This window comes from Thrips palmi, unplaced genomic scaffold, assembly GCF_012932325.1.
Source record: "Thrips palmi isolate BJ-2018 unplaced genomic scaffold, TpBJ-2018v1 HiC_scaffold_18, whole genome shotgun sequence".
In the NCBI taxonomy this organism is placed as follows: Eukaryota; Metazoa; Arthropoda; class Insecta; order Thysanoptera; family Thripidae; genus Thrips; species Thrips palmi.
The window spans coordinates 4,445,497-4,466,576 of NW_023144627.1; the positions used below are offsets into that span (position 1 = coordinate 4,445,497).

Genomic DNA, 21,080 nt, shown 5'->3' on the forward strand with positions numbered 1-21,080 from the left:
GCTAAAATCGGTTACGCCCCATTAGGGCATAGTTTCAATGCCTGTGTTTCACCAGTCATTCACATCCAAAGGACCGTGACATTTTGTTTCATTCGTTTCAACGTTACGCTGGAATGTCCCTGTAGTGGGGGAAGAGTGCTCTTCGTAAGTCTTTCGACTGCACTGAGAATGAATTGGTCACCACCATCACCCTTGAAATGGGTGATGCAACTTCGTTGCCCAAATTTTGGTGACGAAAAATTCATCACCCGAAATTGGGTAACAGGCGTTTGGTCGCCCAAATTTGGGTAACGCCGTCGGCGACGCCGCGAGGTTCCCGATGACGTCCTTCCGGGGCCACCACGATGACCGAAGGCTTCAACGCCACATGGCGGTCATCGTGGTGGATCGTGGTGGCCCCGGAAGAGCGTCATCGGGGACCTTACGGCGTCGCCGACGACGTTACCCAAATTTGGGCGACGATTTTATGACTGCCCAAAATTTGGTCACCGCGGGCTAGTCACCAAAATTTTGGCAACGGTGCGTGCGTTACCCAATGAAAGGGTGATGGTGGTGACTCTTTCATTCTCAGTGTGCCTAATGCCTGCGGACTGACCGTGCTACGTTGGTTGGATTGTCTATTCCGCTCGGCGTCGTGCACAGTGGGCCAGAGGACCGCTGAAGGCGGCCGAAATAAAAGACGGCTTCGAGCTCCAGAGTCGCTAAGCGGAACTCGAACCGAACCTGTGAATCTATTGGTGGGTTCACACGTTTGGTTCAAGTCCCATTTAGCGACGCTCAAAATGCGTCTAGAATTTTGGCCGCCTCCAGCAGTCTTCTGGCCCACTGTTCTCTGCTGCGTAACTTGAGATGTGCGTTGGGAAATCGACTGGGAAGCGAAGATACCTGCCTTCTGTGATTTCAGATGCAATATCCACTGTGTGCACTGTCATAAATTCTGTGTTTTTTTGTTGGTATCACTGAACGGATTGTAAAAGAAAACTGAATTCTGGTGTGTGGCGAGAGAACCTCATCCGGTCACGCAGACGGACAGAAATTGTTTTACAACCCCTTTCGAGTAACTGGCGCGCCAGTTACTATGCCGCCATGGCGGCAGCAGAACTCTCCCAATCGCACTGCAGGTGGGCAACTGTTTCCATAAAATCAAATATGTTCGGTATCTCTTTTTTTATTTTATTTTTTAAATTATAAAAGGCTTATTGTACTCAAAGGGTTCAGTAGCATGTTGCTTGGTTTTATTGGTCACTATTTACAGGCTTCAAATTAAAATTAGGGGGCTAATACTAACAAACTCACTCTCCACCAACGAAATCGATCGTAGAGAAATGACCTCGTTCGCTCGAATGTTGAATTCTAAGCGAGCCACTGGTAGAAAATCATATCACAGATGAACGCAGTTTCATACTGGTAAAACTAAAGCGTATTATTACCCTCTGTTTTCAAGCGTAATCAGGTTACGCTTGAAATCAAGCGTAACAGGCTCACCCGCGAAGACTCCCCCAATACAAATGCATGGGGGACTGGAGTATGCTTCATTTCAAGCGTAACGTCTTCAAGCGTAACTTCATGCTTGACTCAAGCATAGCATAGTTTTACCAGTGCAGTTTTCACCATTTGTAGCCGATGCCCGCGCGACGGTTGCCGCGAGTGTCCGCGCTGCCGGTGATGTCGACGCGACGGTTGCCCTCTCCCTTCCAGACGTTGCCTTGCCCGCTGATAGTGGCCTTGGACTTCTCGCCCTTCTGGCGTTCGGCCTCGACGTTGATCTCACCCTCACGGCGCACCCTGTGCAGGGCGGCCTCGGCCTCCAGGGGCTCCTCCAGGGGCACGGCGGCGGCCTGCTGGAACACGGCCACCAGGGCCAGCGCCAGGAGCAGCAGGAAGGCGGCACGCACTGCGGCGGCAGGAGGACAGAACGGTTAGTACTCAGCAAGAAGTTGAACGTCTCAATGCAATTACGTTTCTAGAAACTCAGGTGTTGCACTCCCCATTTTCCTACTGAGAAATGCCGTGAAGTCATCACACTAAATTACTATGTAGGTTTTTCTGCGTACTTGCGTACGAAATCGTGCATTGTCGCGCACAAATTCGTGCGATACGAAGCACTGAGAATGAATGGGTCACCACCATCACCCTTTAAATGGGAGATGCAGCTTCGTTGCCCAATTTTTGGGTGACGAAATATTCATCACCCGAAATTTGGTAACCGGCGATAGGTCGCCCAAATTTGGGTAACGTCGTCGGCAACGCCGTGAGGTCCCCGGTGACCGCTATGTAGCGTTGAGGCCTCCGGGTCTCACGGCGGCCTGAACGCCACATGGCGGTCATCGTAGGCCCCGGAAGGACGCCATCGAGGACCCCCCGACATCATCAACGCTATCCAAATTTGGGCGACCTAACGCCGGTTACCAAATTTCGGGTGATGAATATTTCGTCACCCAAAATTGGGCAACGAAGTTGCATCACCCATTTAAAGGGTGATAGTGGTGACCCATTCATTCTCGGTGAGTGCATGTTTAATTTCGTGCATTGGCACGCAGAAAAACCTACATAGTAATTTAGTGTGTTACGAAGTATTGTGAGCATACATATGTATAACAAATTAATTTATAATGTTACTCGAGGAAATAGTTCGTTAATTACAAAGTATTGTCTTTGTCTGCTTATGTATGCTCAAAATACTTTGTTAACAAACTGCTTTTCTTTGAAAGGCCCAAAAGAGTTTGTAAGGTTTTCTTAGTGCTGAAAATACTCCTACATAGTAATTTACTGTGTAAGGTATTTAGAGTACGCTTCGATGGGTACGAGCACTTACTGGTGTTGGTGTTCGGGTTGTGGAGCGGAAGTGGACCTGCAGACGTAACGGAGGCTGCTGGGCGAGTGGATGCCGAACGTGGAGGGTCCCTTCATTTTATTCCCGCAGCTCCATCGCGACCGCGGCAGAGCCGTCCAACGATGACCTCATCGGCAGCCAATCACAGCCGAGAGCGAGACGCGGGAAACGGGCTGCTGTTCGAAACGACGTGCGGATTCGACATGGAAGGGGGAAAAGGGGGGGGGGGGGGAGAGGTGGGTCGCGCCCGTCGTCGTCTTGGGCTGCCGGGGAACCACCGCCTGTTGTCGAAGTGAGGCGAATTCGTGGAAAAAGGTCGTCGCAGAGTTGCAAAAGAAATATCTCGCGAAAAAGTTGAAGCGTTAGCTTTTTGAGAATTGCCGTTGGTGAGATCGTGTGTAGAATTCATGGACCTCAGCTGAGGAAACGCACTCGAGGTGCCGCTGGAATGAATACCCATGCTAAATGTTATCAACGATTTTCAAGTAGGCTTCAAAATAATCCCAGAAAGTTGAAATTTTGCTTAATTATTAGGTTCATTATGGTGAGTAGCCAAAACAAAATTCAATCCAAAATGTTGAACGGTCTCTGAGAAAAGTGGCTTTTTAGTGTTTTTTAGAGTGTTGGGGAAAAATCTTCCTGCGTCTTTCATTGGGACGGAAAGTCTTGAAAATTTTTTTGGGTTATCCTAAAGATGTATTGAAGAGATTTTAGTGACGGAATTTTCAAATTCAACTTCTGTCCTGAGATATGAGTTTTCAAATTTTAGCATTGAAAAAAAGTGACTTTTTTCCCCTTTTTTCAGACTTTTAGGTGTTTGTAAAAAAAAGTAGGGCTGATATCAAGATTCCGTCACTAAAATTTGTCGACAAGTCATCAATGAATAGAGTCCATGCAAGACGACTCATGTAGGTGTCAACCAGGAACGCAGGAAGTCTTTCTAGGACAAAATTTTTTGTCGACTTAGCAAAGCTGTGAAGTTGAGCGTAGAAGCCAACGACAACTGATCTCAATGTTATTTCCTTCCAAATGATTAAAAAACTACCCACTTAGCTTAAAGGTGTTCAACCTGTTGAATCTGAAACCTTCTATGCACATTTTTATCCATGAACTTTAAAAATACTATTTTTGGCAATTTTGGCGATTATTTCACCAGGGTCCCCCCTTAAGCTATTACGCAAAACGTGCGAGGCTCTTTGTCTCGTTCGGTGAGAGGCCTAGGCTTGGAAGCTGTGTCACTGTGAGAAAAAAGGACGGAAAAAGTACGGAACATGTCTGGTCAATAGGGTACTTTCGTAGATCCCTGAACCGGAAGCACACAGACGCCATGTTGGCGGAAGTAGATCCAAACTTGACATGGGAAAGAGACGTTCGTCTAACGTATCGGCCACACTTGAACATAAACAGTCGTTTGATACTTGTTTGCAGTGCATATGTGTTTCGCGAGCAATATTTGTACAGCTCGGCTATAGTTTTGGATCCGAAGAGAGGTTAGTTTCCGGCCAATTTGGCGTCTGCTGGTCTGCTTGCTTCCGGTTCAGGATTCTACGAAAGTACCCTATAATTTGCCTGGACCGTCCGTACTTGCCAACTACGGAACGTTCCGTACTTTTTTTCTGTACCCATTTACATGGGTTCATATGGAGCCGGAACGATCCGTACCATTCTCCGTACCTCCGTACTATATTTTTCTGTACCATTTCCGTACAAAAGTACGGAATTTTTCACAGTCGTGTGTACGGACTCGGAGGGATAAAGGAGGCCGTGCGTCGCCCTGGCGATATGGCGTCACTTTTTACGAGTCTTTTTTTTTTTTTGGGGGGGGGGGGACTTTACAATTTTTGTACATTTCTCTTGATTTGTGCAGAATCGCACATTAGAGTTCATCTGCACAAACAATTTTGTCGAGTCATTCTAAATTTGTACGAATTCATTTAGAGAGTTGACAATCGACGGATCATGGAACGCGTCCTAAGGCGAAGAGGAGATAACAGTGCTAGGCGCGTCGGATTTAAATATCCTAGGCGCCTCACACTGAACTTGAGGGAGTCGTCGAACTTTCTTGCCCACTTACAGGTGGATTGAACTGCTCCTTGCCTACCTTCAGGCGGATTGTACTTTGGGTTACCCACATTCAGGTCCCACAGCACTGAAAAACCAAACGTGGTCCAGACCGCACCACTGGTGTGGTCAGATGGATGCCATTTTGACCACATCAGTTGGTGTGGTCTAGACCACGTTTGGCCACGTATGGTGCGGTCTAGACCACGTTTGGCCACGTTTGGTGTGGTCTAGACCGCACCAAACGCACCAAACGTGGCCTAGACCACACCAACTGGTGTGGTCAAAATGGCATCCGTTTGACCACACCAGTTGGTGCGGTCTAGACCACGTTTGGTTTTTCAGTGAGGGCCCTGACCTTACTTGCTGCCTACGCCCTGTACAGTACAGTGTCGACCGACCGAATCTCTAGACGAGGTCCCCCCCCTCCTCTCCTGGCGCCCGCCGCGGGCCGACTGTACTGTACTTATGCTCGTGGACAAATCAAAACACAGACGGCGGCGCTGACGGTGATCAGTTTGTTTCTGAGAAAGCAGACACAAGTATCTGGGAATCGCCACGGTGTGGGCATAGTGTGGTAGCAACGCAATCGAGCGGTACTTCCCCGGCCAGACCGCTCTAGAGGGCCTAACTGGGGAAAGCTGTTCACGAATTCTCAATTTTTCCAAAATATCAACACCTCAACACGCTTCTCAGTGGGGCAATGGAGGCGGCGAAAACTCTAGAAAAGTTATGAGCTCCAGAGTCACTTAACAGGACTCAAACCGAACGTGTGACGCCACCAATGGATCCCTCGTTCGGAGAGCAATCAATTGGTAGGATCACACGTTCGGTTCGAGTCCCATTTAGTGGCGAGAAGTCACAGGTTTTAGAGCAGACGAACTTTTTGTTAGAATCTGTTTGCTATTTTGCACTTAAGTCGAGGGGTTATTCACTCCGGTAACATTTGGTAGTTCACTATGTTTTTGATCTGAAATGGTTTCGAAATGTAAGTGATTATGAGAACAGCAAGAAGGAAAAGTGAGTGGCAATTTTGGGTCATTTTGGTCATTGTTGTCTTTATAACAATTTGAAAAACTTTTCCGTCCCGATTGATGACGCTTTCAAAAACTGCACCCAATAAAAGGGACGTATCACTGCATTCTATTAAATAAAAATGTCGTGCGAAATCATTTTAAGAAAATTCGTTTCGGACTTCAAATTTCAGGTTTGTAAGAGGAGCATAATTGGTCTAATACTTCTGTAGAAGTTATAGTCTGTTAACCATTTTCCACAAAATAATTTCAACTTTTAAAGTGGGAAAATTAGTGCAGTTTTTCGTACGAAAAGTTCATCTGCATAAATTGTGACGTGTGTAGGAATCGGCAACATTCGTATCACATCGCAGCCTCTAGGGAGGTGGCTCTGGGACCAGGGGTTCCCCTTCGGTTCCCTCCCCCTCCTTTCCTCATGTCCCAGCGTGGTCCCGGGCCAGTGCCCTGCCCCCACTCGCCTGGCCTGCCCACCCGCCTCGGGATACGTCATGGTGGGACAGTGTACAACATCAACAACTTCAACAACAAAAAGAGCGCGACTTTCATAAAACCCGGTTGAGCCCCTTTCCCAGCATCAGTCGTCCTCTGAGCCTCCCAGGAGCTTCACGCCTTCCTTCAGTCCGAGCTCGCCGTCTTTGACCGCCACCAAAGTGAGTGACTAGTTAAGCGAACTCCATTTGTTGTCCACTTATCGAAATCAAAACTGCTGGCTGGCAATGTACACGTAGTATGGGTTAACTTCTTTTAAAGTAACGGGTAAATTACCGCATTTGGTCGCGTCAACGCCTGTGTGCACTTGTGGTGCGTAAATTTTAATACCGAACAGACCGGAAATTTAGTCGTTTGAAAAATGAAGGGGGTGTAAGGTGGGTTTGAAAAGGAGCACTTGAGGGGAAATTTTAAGTATCCAACGTGAATTACCCCAGATTTTTCGGCCACAGTTCTAAAGTGCCAAAATTTGGCAAGCTTCGACCTTGAAATCTTCAAAGGCTTGCCAAAGTTTGGCAAGCTAGGCAGCAGATTCCGGGCCAAGCTTGCCAAATTTTGGCATTCAAAACGGCTTGCCAAATCTGTGGCAAGCGAACTTACCACTGGTTTTGCAGTTGCAGCTGACTTCGTAACTTACCGTTCAAAATTCATTGTACCTTACAGATATTTTGTCGAATTTCTTTTGTATTATGCACTCTAAATGTTGTACAGTGAAGATTCTCCATATTAGGGTGAAAATATTCCATATTATGGTGGTGCAGCTGACTTCGTAACATACCACGGTAAAAACGAAACCTGGGATTCCCAGGAACCCCTTTGTTATAAGGTATAGGAGTTTCCAGGAGATTCCTGGGATTCCCAGGAAACGTTTTTAACGTGACCATTGAGAATTCACTGTACCTTATAGAGATTTTGAAGAATTTCGTTGGTATTTTGGAGAAAATCTCCACCTAACCTCCACCTTTCACCGTAAGGCATTTAGAGTGAGTATTCCGTAATTTCCCATAGTTTCTAACAGTGCGCTCCTGCGTTGCGTTGCAGATCACCATGCACTCCGTGACCGTGGCCCTGCTGCTGTGCGCCGTCTGCGCCGCCACCGCGTCGCCGTTCCAGCCCCAGGGGGGGCCCGGCGCGCGCGGCAGCCCCGCGCCCGCGCCCCGCGACAACCAGCGGCACGGCGGCATCGGCGGCGGCATCCAGCGCGACAAGGGCGTCGGCACCTCGGTGCACGTCAACGGGCACGCCGACGTCTGGCGCTCCAGGGACGGCAGCGCCAGGGTCCACGCCGAGGGCAACTACGGCCAGGTGGTGCACGGGCCCGCCAAGGGCATGAAGGACTACAACGGCATGGTCACCTTTGAGAAGAAGTTCTAGACTCGGTTCTCATCCTCACGTTTCATTCTTTCAAAAGAAGTGACTTGGTTCCCGTCCCCACGTTGCACCCTTCGAGAAGAAGTTTTAGACTCGGTTCCTCATCGAGGGGGCAACCACATTGGATGTTTGGGGACACAGGATTTCATAAGGCTAAAGGTTTCGTCAGATTTCTCAAGATTTTAACCGATATTGCACCCGAAATTAGCTTGGTTGTGGCCTCTCTTGGGGCAAGATTTTACATTTCCCAGAGATTTTTAGAGTAGTTGCCCCCTCGGTTCCCATCCCCACGTTGCATCCTTCCTAAAGAAGTGACTCGATTCCCTTCCCGACGTAGCACCCTTTGAGAAGAAGTTTTAGACTTGATTCCCATCGCCACGTTGCATCCTTCAACAAAAAGTGACCTCATTCCCGCGTTTCAACCTTTGGCGACCGAAATCCTCTTCCTCTTGGCATCCCTGAATGTATATTCATTTCTTCTTGTGGCCGCCTTGTTTGAAGAATACTCATTCGTATGCCTACTGTGGAAAAACACAGGCATAGGAGCAGGGCATCAGTCTTATTACTCCTTTTGAGCGTGCCGTTAGAAGGGCATCAAAATTTTGACCTGAAGTCTCGCCCCTATCCCTATCTTCCAAGGGTATAACCGATTTACGCTCTGTAGGGATAATATTAAACCTTTGCCCTTTGTCTCACCCGTGACTCGGGTCTAGCCATTCTTCATTGGTGTAGTGCATTGATGAATCTTTAATTTAACTACAATATTCTATGAACTGGATGTGGAATTGTGTGGCTGAAACGTAACATGAAAGTCACACTCTCCTCTGTAACGCTTGTGATGTAAAGTATTGTAATTGTAAAACAATGAATAAATGGAAATTAAATCCCAAACACTTTTTACTTATTTCAGCTTTTCCCTTTGTTTCCGGCCTTTTCATGGGTGCAAACCAGGTTATAAATGAGAGTACACTGGTAAAACTAAAGCGTAACTCTACGCTGGAGTCAAGCTTAAAGTTACGCTTGACGACGTTATGAAGTTATACTGTGGATGCATTTATGTAGGGGGAATCTTGTCGGATGAGCCTGTTACGCTTGGTTTCAAGCACAAACTGATTACGCTTGGTTTCAAGCAGACACCGAGAAATTTGTCGCCAACCCACGAAAATTAATTAATTGCGTCCTTCCTGCTACGAACTTTTTACAAATGACAGACTTCAAAGATGTTCTAGGGACACTATGCAATGCGTTAGCATTCACTGACTTTCTAAGTGTAATAATGAACTAATTTAAAAAGCCATAATTTTTTTATTGCATTAGTAGCGCCATAAAAAAGTTATTGCATTATAAGTGCAATAATTATTGTATTGCATTAGTGCATTTATCGCATTAATAGCGTAGTTATCAGTTTATCACACCAAAACTGCGGTAATCTGGGCCCAGACCGGCCTAAACCTAAGGGACGTATTGCATTTTTAATGCGATAATTTTTTTATTGCATCCACAGATGCGATAATTTGAAGGAATCACGTTTGCCTTTTTACCTTTTTTTTGCCTTTATGAAACTTATCACATTAGAAATACCAGTGTTATCATTTTCGAATTTCGCGGCGTTTTGATTTCTTTTTATCGGCGACTTTAAATTTTGACGGGGACGGGTGGCACGATGGGACCGTGCCGTTGCCATGGAGAAGCCACAGACCGAAAACAATGGGGCTCTTGGGAACCCATAAAAATATTGTTCGACATTCTTCGCCAGTCAGCTTTCATACACCCTAGAGATTGATCAGACAAGGCCATTTCGTGAGTCGAACGCTTGTACCGCCTCTTGTCCTACTCTCGCGATAGTTGGGCTGCCTACCTTGAGGCGCTCTTCCGCTTCGCAGCGCCACACACGAAAAGTATAAATACAGATACAAATTTGTAGTTTTGGACGTGGTCTCAAACAAATTGTAACATGCCAACTTTCTCGAACAATTATTGAACGCAGAATCGCACGAATTCGTGCAAAATCGCGAGAAAATTTGAACGTGAAGTGAGTGAGCGCACAATAATCGAGAGAGACCTCGTACAATAAATTGAGCAAAGGAGTTGAATGTGTACTGTTGTGCTCGAGCCGCAACAGAGGTCATATTAGATGACCTCAGCTTTGCCAAGTCAGTCCATGTTTCAGGAGGCTTCTGTTACACTGTGAAAATTTGTTGTCTCTTTATGTCAAAAACGTGGATGATATTTTCAATAATCTACATTTCTATGACAATATATACAATATTTGCGGTGTGGAGGGGAGGGGGGACGATCTTCTTCGAGGCTATCTACTCTGCTGACAGTGCGTCCGTCGGCCGGTGCAGTGCTGACCTTGCACTGACGGCCATGCTCGCGGGGCGCTGGGCCTTCGCCGTCCCCGTTGGCAGTTGGCCTTCGGCGTTGGTGCAGGGAAGTCGTTGCTGCTGCGTGCGGGGCAGCCGCGCGGTCTACACGAAGTCATTGAGGGGCCCTTCGGGTGGGTCAACGGGCGGGCACCGTGGTGTGCGGGCGGTGCCGTCGGCTAGGTGAGCTTCTCGCTGGCCTGCTGCTGCTGCACTCACTTTGCGTGGCCCAGCTGGAGCCGTTGTTGGGATTTGTGGGCACCCGCGGGCGCCTATCGTGCGGGGCGCTGGCGCTGCACAGTGGGCCAGAAGACCGGTCATCATCGTCATCGGCGCTGTTAGGCCTCAGCAGACCTTTAGCGTTCGAGTAAGCAACTACAACAAACACAGAACTCAGACTGCAAACCTCAAATGCAGGCTGTGTCTTGTCTGAGGCAGCCACCCTCTACTGGGGGGGTATGGGGCAACCTCCGTGGAAGTATGACCCATCCCAGGTTGAGGAAAGTGAGGTTCGTTGCCTTTGGACCCTTGAGTGTTGTGGAGACAGTGGAGGATGCATTGCGGTGTAGCATGGCGCCAGTCCTGCTCCTCACGTAGTTGTCGAACCTCTTCATTGCGGGACGGCGCCGCAGATGCGACGAACTGCACTGAGGCGGGGCTGCTGAAGCTGATGAAGCGGCGCCGTTGTCCACGAGTCTCTTTCAGAGGAAGTATCCCTCCAGCCGGCGGCCCCGCACGACTCCGCGTCCCGTTGACGTTGGCCCAGGAGGTGAGTGCACGGCCGATCACGGGAAGCTTCGCGGATGGCGGCAGAGACACGGTAGAGGAGAAGAGCAGTGGAGGCTTGATTGTCCCCGGTCGGGGCCGCAGGGGATCTGAAATATCTGCAGCACGCCAGGGAGCTCCGAACCGGCACTGCCACACAGCCAAGAGCCTGAAAGAGGGACCACTCCGGAACGCGACGGTACCCGCGCCGACGAAGGTGCCATGGAGGGCGATGGGGTACTGCAGACACACCACAACGACGTCTGGGAAAGCCGCACCGCAGCGCGCATACGCGTCTCGGACAAGTACAACCAGTGGAGAGGGCCTCCTGGAAGTTCGTGAGCAGCCCGAAACGGAGATAGGGTGGGTCCCGCAGCGCAGATAGTGAACTCCTTTTCAGTCTCGCACGGTGCAGAACGGAGCACCCTGAGACAGCTAGATCAAATCGGTGGACTACTCCGGGACTCCAACGGCCTGCATGGAGGCTTACAGGGCGGAGCAGTGCTCACTGTCGCAGCTTCTGGAAGTCCACGCAGAGCAGTTAACCTCCTGCGCGGAGTGGCAGAATGATGCGTAGGGTGACGGCCTGGACGATGGTGGACAGTGGCGGATCCAGAGGCGGCCTTTGGGTGGAGCAGAGGAGGTTGGTGCCTGTGTACAGGGGCAAAATGTGGCCTGTGCCTATTGTTCTGGCGACTATCGGTGCCGTGACGGAGGCGAAAAACCCTTTGCTCCTCTCCTGCATCCGCGTGGGAGCGGACGTACGGAGCGCATGGCATGCGAGGCAAGCCGACGCAAACGCATCAGGTGCGTGGTAAAGGTCCTGTGTCCCCGCATTGGAGGCAGTACCGCGGAAATTGGAGCAATGTACGAGGGCGTCCCTGCTGCCAAACGGTCCAATGACAAGCTTCCGTCATTCCTAGCAATTGGTTTGCTGTTGCGTTTTTAGTTGGTCCCCAGCGGCGGCGACTTCACTTGAAACAGTAGCGCGGCGATGTCGGCAAAATAAAAGCAGCAAAGGGCCGTGTGACGTCAGTCTCGCAGCGCGGCCACAGTCCGTCCGGCCGTCCGCGCGCCTCGCCGCGGATCCCGCCTGGCCGCTGCCTCAGCAGTACCGCTTATCGCAGTTGCGCCGCGACGACACCGACTGGAACCAAAGGACCACGCGGGCCCGCCAAACCGACGCCTCCATCCGGCCGCTGTCTCAGCAGAGCCGCGTATCACAGCCGCGTCGCGACGCTACCGGGCCGCGAACCAAGGACGAGACGAATGCTTCTGGCTGGGAATTAGAAAAACCAGACGAAGGGAAGCCTTGAAAGATCGTGACGGGTGACGGCAAAATGCGCTGTTAACAAATCGACGAGGCTGCAAGAGAATGCTGTAAAAAACCTGAAAAGGAAAAGCTGGAAAAAATGGGTGAAAACTGTCCGGCCTATGGCGCGCCAGCAGGGCAAGGCCGGGCGGCCGGCCAAAGCCAGAGGACAGGGGGAGGCCCTTTGACGAGCCACCACCGCGTCACCCAGCCCAGGCAACACCAGCCCGTCTTACCACGCCGCGCGTCCCATTTCCTGGAGCAGTTTGACTAAAACTAGACAAGGCAAACACAACAGCAGCGGCCAAAGCAAGGCCCTGCACCTGCAGACAACGGGCGGGGAGCACCCGGCCCCACTAGACCCCCCTAGCCCCTCGGCCCGCAGGCCCCACCGGACGACGCAGAGTCACCTGGAATTCCGCCGAATGTCGGTGCAGGAGAAGCGGGAGCTGTAGGAGGATCCACGGCGATGACACCAAGGAAGGAGCTGCGGGGCCCCAGGGTCCATCGTGACGCGGGCAGACCGAGGGCCGAGGGCCGCATAACCTCACTCCGCGGGGCACGCAGGCGCGTCACAACGTGCATATCGCACGCGCAGACCCGCAGCGAACAAAGGAAGCACGTGGCGGGACGAAAAATGCCCACAACGGCCACAAAACACCACCGATCGGCACACGAACACGCACACACAATCACTGCTACGACACGCGTCGGATGGTACCGAAATCAGCCGCCGGGACCGACTTTATACCACCTCAAACGACACATATACGGGAGCGGCCCCGCCCGGCGGCCGGCAGCGCTCACGTCCCCCTCGCTGCTCCCAGAAGACCGGTGGAGGCGGACAAAACTCAAGACGCTGAATGGGGCTCAAAAATGGATTCCTCGTTCGGAGAGCAATCCATTAGTGGGGTCACACGTTCGGTTTCAGCCCCATTCAGCGACTCTGGAGCTCAAAACGCGTCTAGAGTTTTGTCCGCCTCCACCGGTCTTCTGGCCCACTGTGCGCTGACGCTTTGTCGATGGGTACAGTCCGAGCCCGGGGCCTTCTTCAATCGGAAGAAGGGGCCGGGTTCATGCATAGATAGGGCACACTCTCATTCCAGGAACGTGACGTCACGTTGAAACGAACGTGTCAAAATGTCACGTTTGTTTGAGCATTGTGTCACGTTCGTTTGAACGTGGGCAAGCTGATTTTTGACCAATTCACACCCAAACGACTGTGACACAACGCTCAAACGAACGTCTTAGTCTGTAACGTTCATTTCAACGTGATGTCACGTTCCTGGAATGAGAGTGTAAGCAGGTTTTCTTAGGAGCAATGCCGAGTTGTCCAGCTGCTGTTGCGAGTGACTCGGGGGGCCCAGTTGACGATGTCAGCAATGTTTCTCGGGCCCGCTTTAGCTGACGTGAGGAAGCACTGCTGGGCTGCACTGCTCGATTCCACTTGCTGCGTGGAGTTCATTGAGTGCATTGGGGACGGAGGGTTCGGCCCAGCGTAGCAGCGCTAAGCACACCAAATGTGTGAGCAGATCTCACAAGTACAACCACACACTAAATGTGTATGCAAAATTTTGTACGTGGTGATGCACAATTTTAAACTTGTGTGCCGTCATGCATAAAATTGTGCGTGAATTTGCATAAATTTATGCATTTTCTCGCATAAAATTATGCAAATTCCCCCCGCATGCTCAAAATCGTGCAAGTGGCACGTACAAAATTCTACTTAAACGTTAAGTGTGCAGGGATCCTTAACGTAACATTAAACCAACACTGCTTTCTTAACGTAACATAAGACAATGTTCACTAAAAGTTAAGGGTATGGACAGTTGCAATGACCTCCAAACACAAATTCGAAAGGCTAAAAAAACAACTCATGTTTTTAGAAAGAAGTCATAAGTTACGGGTTATAACTTAAACGGGTACGTTTAACGTTATCAAGCCCTTTCCAGATAAGTTAAAGATCCCTGGTACAAACGGCAAATAAGGAAACAATGAAAATAGCTTTGTTGGAAAGTTCCTCACCCATAATTGGGTGATAAAATAATTTTCATCCAAATTTGGTCGATAAAGAATGCCTCACCGCCAAAATTTTAGTCGTGATTAAGACTCTTTCTTTCTCAGTGTAGTTTCCCTGAGCATGTGGTTCCGCGTGTGTCTGTAACGTGTGCGCTTTTTGTCTGCTTTCCTAGGATGGAGAAAGTAACCAGCTGCACGGTGTGCTTGGAACGGTTCAGCGGGTTACTCCGCATCCCTAAGGTCCTGTCCTGTGGCCACTCTCTGTGCTATGGATGTGCCCAAAGCCTGAACGGGTTTCGCCGCCGCTCCAGGTCCAAAATACCGTGTCCACTGTGCCGAAAGGTGAGTTCTGTCGGGAAGGACGATGGGCGATTCCATGCCAAACCAACGAACTCCTGGAAATTCATCTCTTCGATTTGGATGAAACTTTTTTTAGGGGTAGGGGTCACACGAGTAATATCTCCGTAATACCGAGTACTCTGTACAGTACACGATTTCTTGGAGTGTTTACCCCCTCGAAATCACCAAAGGGGCAGAGACTAATAGTAACATTTTTGGGGAATGGCCCACATACTGTGAACCGTAACTCAATAAAGTCTCATTTGAAAAAGCCAACTACACACTAATTCCAGGAACGTGACATCTAGGATAGTGAAATTTCACGTGTGCCGAGCCAAGGGCATGCCCGAAAAGTGTGCAAAATCTCACCGAGATCGGCCGAGCCGTTCAGGAGGAGAAGTGCGGACAGACACACAGACAAAACTTTTCAACCCCACTGGAGTAACAGGCTTCGCTATCGCTCAGCCAATAATTGACCAAAAATGTACAAAATAGACAAGTTTTAGGGACTTTTCAGCTTATAAAGCTTACAATTAATAATGTAATGGAAATTTTGAGCTATGCATGCCGGCTTCTTTTGAAAATGAATCGAAGAAGTGAAAAATGTCAAGGTCAACCTTTTACGACAAAATAGTATGCGCAAGAAGATTTTTTAAGATACAGCCAAAATCGGCTCAAAAAGACTCTTCGACTGGGTCCAGAGCCTGGCATAGTGCCTTCAAAAGTCAAATTTTAGTCTCATCAAAGAAAGATTTTATATTCCGAACAAATTGTGACAGTGGGATCCATTTGGAAAATAGCAAGATTTTCACCAGAACCTCCCAAGCCGTATTATTTACAAGGTAGGTTTACGCCAGACCGCGTCTTGTCGTAACAGGCTTCGCGATGTCTCGCTGCCTGTTCCTCCAATCCACGCCTGGCGTACCTACCTCGGCCTGCGGCGCTAGCCTGCCTGCGGCAGGCAATGGCTTGTCCGTTGTCGGTTATTTTTTAACTTGTTGAATGCTGGGGGCTCCGCCCCCCAGACCCCCCTACATTCTAAATAGAGTTGTTTTATCTACAGATAACACGATCTTGACCCTTGTCACTTTTTACCTTGTCGAGGCTGGGGGGCCCCGCCCCCCAGACCCCCCTTTCTCCAAGACAGAAGTGGTCTATCTGCAGAAATCTCTATTTTTCGCCGTTTTTTAGGTGTTTTTCGCCTATAAAAACTGAACCAGTTGAGCTAGGATGGTGAATTTTCGCGTGTGCCGAGCCAAGGACATACCTGAGAAGTGTGCAAAATCTCACCGAGATCGGCCGAGCCGTTCAGGAGGAGTAGTGCGGACAGACAGACAGACCGACAGACAGACCGACAGACAGACAGACCGACAGACAGACAAAACTTTTCAACCCCACTGGAGTAACAGGCTTCGCTATCGCTCAGCCAATGAGGTTAGGTGAAACCTGATCTAACCACTGACTCTCACTTGTGACTTATTCCACAGGTAACTGAATTGTACCCTAGCGATCTTCCCGTCAACTACGCTATCTTGTCGCTGTTAGAAGAAGTCCAACTGTCTGAACCAAAATGGTGTTCAGACTGCAAGAAAGTGGCCGATTCGACTTGCGAAACGCATCATTTTACTTGTCTGTGGCGAAGGGAGCAAGAAAGACAGTTTGAAGACGTGAAGCAGTATTTGGAGACTGCTGCCGCGTCGCAACACAGTCTGGAAAGAATGTTGTCTGAGTCATTCGGAAAATTAAGTGACGTCATCAGTTTCCTGGTACAGTTTAAACAATCTTCAAGTTTACTTTACTGTTAAAAATAAATTGGTGATTCGTTTTTCAATTATATTTAATTACTGGTACTATGTCTGCTGGAAACTCATTCTGAATTAGTAGTTTCGCGTTTTATGGAGTTTTCCATAGTTCCCCGTCAATTTTTTCCATTGAGTTCTCTCCGGAAACTTCAATGGTTTATGTTAACAGTGTTGTTTTGTATTAGATGGATGAGGTAGAAGCTTCTCGGAAGGACACGGGAGACGCTCTGTCGTTGATGGACAGCGTCCTGGGGGTGGCTGGTCCGAGATGGGACCGCGCTCGGGCTTCCATCGAGCAGGCTCGGCTGAGATCCGAACTCAGGTACAGTTAAAAATCCACAGTAATATTACAAGACAATCACCTACAGTAATGCTGTTAAATACCAACAGTATTGTTTTGTGTCTGAATGGGAAACCCATCCAGAAACAACACTTTCGTTTTACCTCCTTGCCAAGTAACAATAATGTAATCGTGATTCAAAACAGTTGTGTTGTCGTTGAAGAGGTTTCATGTTTAGAAACACACTCTAAATGTCTTACGAAGAAATTTCCCGTATTACGAAGGAAATGGCGCAAGCATAATGCGAAGGTGGTTTTTCTTCGTATTACGAAGGTTTTTTTTTTATCTTACAATGAAAAAGCTAAAAAGATTCGTATTACGAAGGAATATTGCTTCGTATTATGCTTCCGCCGAATTCACTGTAACATACGAATAACATAGGTCAAATTTCATTGTAAGACATTTAGTGTGCACACTTAGTGCAATCTTAAAACATATATGGTTGTCAGGTTACAAGGGTCCTGTCTAATAACCGCACGATGAGATCAACACAAATGTTGCGAAGACATCATCGAAGACTCCAAAGAAGTATTGTTTTATTACAATCGAATTATCAGAAAACAGCATTGAGGGCTCCAACGTGCTTGTAATAAAACAAGACGCGTTGCTATCAAACTTAACAGCATAAGTGTTGTTAATTTTCAACATTTTTTCAAACAGTGTACACTCTCATCCTTCAATCAACATTTAATCAATAATCATTGACGTTTGTGTCCATTAATAGAGTTTTGTTAAGAATTTGTGAAGACGAAATTGACAATATTGTTTGTAGAACAAACCAAAATGTTGATGCGCTTATTAATGCGCACAAATGTCAATACGTTATTAAACAAACTCAGTACGAGTCTGAGAGTGTAGACACGTGAGAAGCAAGAATTTTCTGGTCGAATCGAATCTGCTCTTAAATTTTCGAACCGAATTGGCCAAAAAATAATTGGAATCGAATGGACTTTTATTTTGTTTAACGTCATCATTGCATTTTAAGATAAGAAACTCGACATCAAATGCTTTGTGATCGTTTGTAAAACGTATTAAGCAGAATCCTCTTTGTTTTTGTACAGAGAAGCCTTCGATCAGCAGACCATGTCCTTAATGCATTCGGCCCGCAAATGCGAAGTGACTGTGTACGCGGAGCATGGTCGGTCCTGGCGGGGCGCCTTCGACTTGGAGCAGTGTTCCAGTTCGGGAGCCAGCGCCGTGGTCCTGGCCGTGATCGCCGCCATGCAGCGCGCCCGGCTGCTCAACCTCGCAGAGGAGGTAAGGCGACGCACAGTGGGCCAGGGCCAGGAGACCGGTGGAGGCGGCCAAAACTCTAAATGCATTTTGAGCTCCATAGTCGCTGAATGACTCGATTCGGAGGAGTGACCCCTCCAATGGATTGCTTTCCGAACGAGGAATCCATTGGTAGGGTCAAACGTTTGGTTCGGGTCCTGTGTAGCTACTCTAGAGCTCAAACGCGTCCCTCGACATGCTCCGCCAGTTCTCAAAGCCTGGGGAGAAATTTGTGCCTTACACTCAAATTTTCTTACAGTGCGGTTGGCGGTAGCGAAGAAATTTGTGCTAACATAATTAAACGAACAAAATTTGTTTATATTACGAATCTGTTTGGGCTTTTCTTTGCAAGGTACAAAAAAAGAGCTCTTCATATTACGAAGGAAAAATAGCTTCATAATATGTTTGCACAAAACTCTTCATTTTATCAAGAATGGGTGTTTGCTTTCTTCGTAAGGCTTTTTGAGTGTAGCTTTCTTGTTCTCCCCTCAAAGCTGGCTCGGTGTTTGTGCAGGTAGCTGAGCTTCCGAACGAAGGATCTATGGCAGTGTCTCGCGATGTGCCGGATGTGGGGCCAGACGCGGAGGAGGTATTGCAGAATGCAGCAGGGCCTGGAGATGGCGAGGTACTTGAGACAGCTACATATCATTGGATTTTTTTCTGTTGCAATCACAAAGGCTATCTATACTCGTGTACTTTTTTTCTCTTTTTGATAGCTAGTGCCTTTCCCTAAAGGTCAAGAAATTGACTTCGAGAACATACGCCCTGGGGTCCTCTTCATGTTTGTGCGTCACCAACCTGAGTCCCCTGCAAGTATACTATTGTGTTCTTTTCCTTCGGTGCATTTTGAGATGTACTTATTTTGATTCCTTTGGCTTAGGTTACTTCGATTTCCAGTCTGTCTTGCAAGGAGTTTCTGCCGGATGTTGTGGAGATTCTTCGCTGTCACGGTCCTACACTGGAGGGGCTTAGCCTGCATGACGTGGTGGAGGATGTCCTCGTGCCGGTGCTCACTATGCCTCGACTGAAGAGACTCGAGTTAAAGGGCTGGTTGGGACAGAAAGAAGACCTCTTTTCCCACCGCCTGTTAAGCACGCTTCAACTGGAATGCTTGGAAGTGTCTGTAAGTACCATTAGGGATCACACACTTCACTATCTTCCAACGAATGTGACGTCACATTCGTTACAATGTGAATTTTGTCACGACCGTTTGAAGACGATGTCACATTCGTTGAAACAAGACGACGGCCGTTGAATTAGGATATCACAGGAGGAATTAGGATATAGACTGTTTTTTTTTCTTTTCACGGAAATGACTTCTCCGGACCTTCCTCTATAAGGGATCTTAGGGGATCTATAAGGGATTTTAGGTCTTACAAAGCAAAGCAGTATGGTATAACAAAGTATTTTGAGAACACATATGCTTCCAAAGAAAGTACTTCGTAATTCACGAACTATTACTTCGTATAACCACGGCAAAACCAACGTCCGGGTTTCCCAGGCGCACCCTGGAAAACCAGGGCATTTTTCTAGGGTGCGTCTGGGAAACCCGGACGTTGGTTTTGCCGTGACAAAGTAAATTAGTTTGTATTATATTATGCATGCTCAAGCTACAACTTCCCTCTTTTCGTGACTTGCAGGGTGACGGCTGCGAACCACCAGTCGTGGAGGCTATTCTACGGATCATCGGGGGTGCTCAGGAACTAGCCTTGCAGTGGCCAGTAGACAGCACGCGTTCCCTCGCCGATGTCATCAAGGAGCTGTCGGCGGACGCCGCTTGGCCCGTATCCATCAAGCTACTTCGGAAGGGGAGTTGCGAGCGGCGGGTCTGCAATCAACAGAGTGCCACCTACAAAGCGGCCTTGCCGGATTCAGCCGTGCATTGCGCAAGGAAATGCGCTTACATTTCGCTACCAGATGACACGGATACGGACTGAATCTGCTTTGATTCACTCAGGACTTACTTGTCTACTTTATATTATTTTCTCGTTTGCCAATCAGATTTGTTTAAGAATTTGGCCGAAACGCAGTACAATTATAAGCTTTGACCTATTTTGTGTATTTATGTAATCGCCCTAAGAGTTCGTTTCTTTCGACAATGCTCCTAATTTCCGCACTCCGGGCACACTCTCAGCACGTTACTGACTTTTCTCATTAATTACGTATTTGTATAAGCAACAATAATACTTAGTATTTTCTAAGTAAGTATGACACAGTTTCTTCCTGTAAGTTCTTACTTACTTAGTTATTTAGAAAAGGAGAAGTACGTATTATGGTTGCACAAATTACTTGCATAAGTAATGACAAAATGAGCAAAATGTCAGTAACGTGCTGAGAGTGCAGCACTCCCGTCAGAGTTACTTAGAGAACTTAGCTTATCAGTAAAGTTCTCTCCATTATGTGCACATAAGGGGCAACATTGGCTCCAAGTTACTATGTAGTGCACAATTTCGTGCATCACTGCAAAGCCGGTTGTAAGTTTGCATGCCACAAAATTGGCAAGCCGTTTTGAATGCCAAAATATTGCAAGCTTTGATCGGAAATCTTTATAAGCTTGTCTGGGGGGTACTTCCGGGCCAAGCTTGCCAAATTTTGGCATTCAAAACGGCTTGCCAATTTTGTGGCAAGCAAACCTACCACCGGCTTTGCAGTGACAGCTTATGCGCCAAAAACTATAAAGTAAAGTGCGAGGCGTCCTCCGACTGACCCGTGGTGCAGTGGTGGGTTTGTAAAAAGGGTTTTCGCACTTGGAGAAGTACCATGGTTTGCTAGGGGCTCAAAACCCACCTCAATGAGTGGTTTTGAGGGTATGGGACGAACTGGGATCGGTGAGTCTATAGGCCATAAATTTTCGGAATTAGAACAGATGTGGAAGCTGGGCGTCTCAGACCAGAGCCCACGCACTCAAAGGCCACGAAGCACGACTTTGCCGCGGAAACGCCTGCGAACTCCAAGGTAGGCACGCCCGCCACGCACCGCTGCGTGGTTGGCTGCCTACCCGACTTGCCGCAGGCGCTCCCTCCTGGCACAGTGGGCCAGAAGACCGGTGGAGGCGGCCAAACTTCTAGACGCGTTTT

At 48.4% G+C, this 21,080-nt stretch overlaps 2 protein-coding genes across 2 annotated transcripts; both read left to right on the forward strand.

Moving 5' to 3' along the window:
• Positions 1-6,420: 6,420 nt before the first annotated feature.
• On the forward strand, positions 6,421-8,679 carry LOC117645114 (diptericin A). Its single transcript, XM_034385033.1, has 2 exons — positions 6,421-6,578; positions 7,459-8,679. The coding sequence occupies exon 2, from the start codon at positions 7,465-7,467 to the stop codon at positions 7,789-7,791; it is 327 nt and encodes a 108-aa protein (XP_034240924.1). The 5' UTR covers positions 6,421-6,578; positions 7,459-7,464; the 3' UTR covers positions 7,792-8,679.
• Positions 8,680-10,343: 1,664 nt separating this feature from the next.
• LOC117645053 lies at positions 10,344-20,068 on the forward strand. Its single transcript, XM_034384948.1, has 9 exons — positions 10,344-10,521; positions 14,424-14,592; positions 16,077-16,355; positions 16,577-16,713; positions 17,793-17,988; positions 18,518-18,628; positions 18,720-18,812; positions 18,884-19,126; positions 19,644-20,068. The coding sequence occupies exons 2-9, from the start codon at positions 14,425-14,427 to the stop codon at positions 19,938-19,940; spliced, it is 1,524 nt and encodes a 507-aa protein (XP_034240839.1). The 5' UTR covers positions 10,344-10,521; position 14,424; the 3' UTR covers positions 19,941-20,068.
• The last annotated feature ends 1,012 nt before the right edge of the window (positions 20,069-21,080 follow it).